Below are 2,884 nucleotides of genomic sequence, written 5' to 3'. Positions count from 1 at the left end.
GATATCAGAAAAAGAAAGAAAGAAAAGAAGACATCTTAGTGCTTTTACTATCCCTTTGAAAATTCATTAGCACGTGAAAAGTTACTATGTGCCTATAGTTATTCAGAATTGCTTATGTACTTGATGCCTGATTTAATGAACTATACTGAACTTTTCATTATCTGATATGATTTCTATTTTATGTTTAAGAATTGTGCCCTCTTTCATAGGGATTAAGAAATAAATTAATCAATTCAGTTATCTCTTAAAAGTTTGAATTTCAAAACACAGAACAATTTTAGAAATCCAATCTCTGTGTTTGTTTGTATTGCTTGAAATGCTGATTGGGGAACTTTTAAGGTTTCTACCGTGTCATCTTCTGACCAACAGACCGGGCTTGTGCACCACCCCGGTGTTCCTGACCGAACTTGACCCTTTGCTCAGCGCAGATTACTTTGTCAAGAATTACGAACTAATCCACGTATCTTCTCTTCCAAGGGAGTACATGTCGCATGTTGCTGGATGCCGGTGAGTCCTGGTCTAACACACAAAGATGACCTGTACACAGGTAAGCCTAGGGTGTTGGGGTCGGGGGTGAGCGCATGGACACAAGATGACAAATCACACCACGTATTATTAGCTGGGGAATCTTTAACTATTGGAATATTTGTAGAAAACTCCACTTTTGTCCATTATTTAAACACGAGGTACAGCAGCACTTTTTCCAGCTAGCTGTCAGAGACTGTGACTGCATTTGGAACCCTTGCGTTATATTTTAGGACAATTTCAGAAAATTAAACCAAAGTTCAGTTAGAAGTAAAAAACAAAGCAAAACAAACCCTCAAAAAAACAACAACAAACAAACCCCAAACAAGTACAATGTATTTTAAGTGGCTGTTATTACCCGTTTACATTTTACGAGTAATCATTGAGGTGCAATGCTGTTGACTGAGCTGGCATGCAACTTGCAGTTGACACCTTGGCTTGCTTCTTTCCCATCCCCTAGGAGATGGGTATTATTCCTGATTTCACTGTGCCAGAAAAAAGAGGAAGTACAAAGTGAGCTCTTTCCTTTGAGGGCAGTGGAGGGTAAAAACCTAATAGAGCATGAATCCTCCCAGTTGCTTTTCAATTTCTGGCTAGGAGACTTGAGTGTGGAATTAGGTGTCAGCACAGCTGACTCAAACAGCCTCTGAAAACAGGGTTTCAACGATGATTTTGGTCTGTAAACAAATTCCCCTGACAGGCAACACACACACATACACACATACACACACACCTCGAAGGCAAAAAGAGGGGAAAATATGCATATCTCTTAACTTCAGTAGAATTTGACAGTTCTCAGGAACACTGGGGAAAATGAAGCAATTATCAAACTTTACCCAGCTTATTTTCTAATGACATGTGGATTTACAGAAAATGTATTTTCTTTTCTCCTCGATTTCAAGGACTGCAACATCTACCAGAAACCACAAGGGCATTCGAGGAATTTTCTATTGACTTGAAGTACCACATGGTCTCCTTGGGGAAACACAGGTTGTAGACAGATAGCATGTGGTGGCTTCGTCCTGCTTAAATTCAATCTTTTCTTTACAATGTGATGGTTTTCTTCTGGGCATTATTTGGAGCTGTAGGAAAAAGAGGTACTAGAACACACTGTCATTTGATACTTTTGTTTAAAGCTACTAAAATAGATCTCTTTGTGCACAAAAAATATCGCCCAGTTAACATCTATAAATTGTGTATTAATTTTGCATGAAAAAGATGGTCCAAAGAGATCTGCATTGGTTTTCCAGTGAAGGGCATTTCTATCCCAGTTACCAGAAACAGTGGGGGAGTGGGCCAAGGTTGAAGGTGCATTAGGGAGCAGAGCAGAGAGTGTACACATTGGTAGAAACCATGAGGCCAAATGCTGAAGCCTACCAAAGAAATTGTTCTTCTAGGTAATATCTAGACATCTCTCATTACTTTTAATCTCTGGTATGAGTGTCTTGTGCTGCCTGCAGAATAATTTGCTTTCTCTTTTCAAGTCTCTCTTTTTTTTAAAATGGAAAATTATTGCAGTTAAATGTAAAAAAAAAGATTAAAGCTGTTTTATGTCAAAGAGTGAAAAATGGAAAGACCTTTGAATGGTTAGATTTAAAAAGTAATTCCATTTTCAGTAGCTATCAAATCAGAATACATGGCAAGTATTAGGGACGAGTGTGTAGTTAAGTAAAATATTTCCTTATTTTCTCACTGAGATATTCAACAGTTACATTCTTTACTTCAACAATGTAATTGCAAAGAATAAATAGACATTTATTATTTTTCTGATTGGCTATAATATACTACATTCTTTGCTAGTTGGTAAAACTCACTAGAGAATGCCAAATTTGAATTTCTTTTCTGACCTGGAGGGGTTTTTTTCTTTTAATTTTAACTTCTCAAATATATTAAATTACTAATGTTGTACCATTAACTCAGGAACATTTTCCCTAGCTGAACATTTTTTAAAAATAACACAGTTGTCATTATGTTGCTTATTTGTGTTGTCATTGTGTTGTTTTAGGAATTACTTTTTTTATGTTGTATTGGATCTTCACAGAGAAAGAAACAAATTATTTCTGTCAAAATTGTTGTGATTCTAAATAGTAATCATTTGTTTGAAAGGGAATTGAATGATTCATTTATTGCTTCTTTACTTGATTTGGTGGCATTTTTAAGAATTTCATACTTTGATGTAATAATATGCCAAGAGTACTTTATGCTATTTTTAAAAGCATTTTAGCTAGGATCTATCTTTTGTGGTTCTGCTAGAATTAAATTTGAAAAATTCCAATTCATTTTAATAAAATTTTACTCTGAAATTGTAAGTCATTCAGGTTAGTATCTCAGAGTTGACAGAATCTCTCTCTCTCTCTCT

The 2,884-nt window shown here is 35.6% G+C and overlaps 1 protein-coding gene across 1 annotated transcript in view; it reads left to right on the top strand.

Moving 5' to 3' along the window:
* The first annotated feature begins 532 nt into the window (after positions 1–532).
* IL5RA (interleukin 5 receptor subunit alpha) overlaps positions 533–2,884 on the top strand; it is a 53,395-nt gene continuing 51,043 nt past the window's right edge. Inside the window, exon 1 of the mRNA XM_004715916.2 lies at positions 533–547. Within this exon, the coding sequence (XP_004715973.2) occupies positions 533–547 (15 nt within the window). The remainder of the gene's footprint in view (positions 548–2,884) is intronic.

This window comes from Echinops telfairi, unplaced genomic scaffold (genome assembly GCF_000313985.2).
Source record: "Echinops telfairi isolate 266 unplaced genomic scaffold, ASM31398v2 ScPeMD7_49;HRSCAF=173, whole genome shotgun sequence".
Lineage (NCBI taxonomy): Eukaryota > Metazoa > Chordata > Mammalia > Afrosoricida > Tenrecidae > Echinops > Echinops telfairi.
The sequence above is the reverse complement of the archived record's forward strand: the minus strand, read 5'-3'. Positions and strand labels throughout refer to the sequence as shown.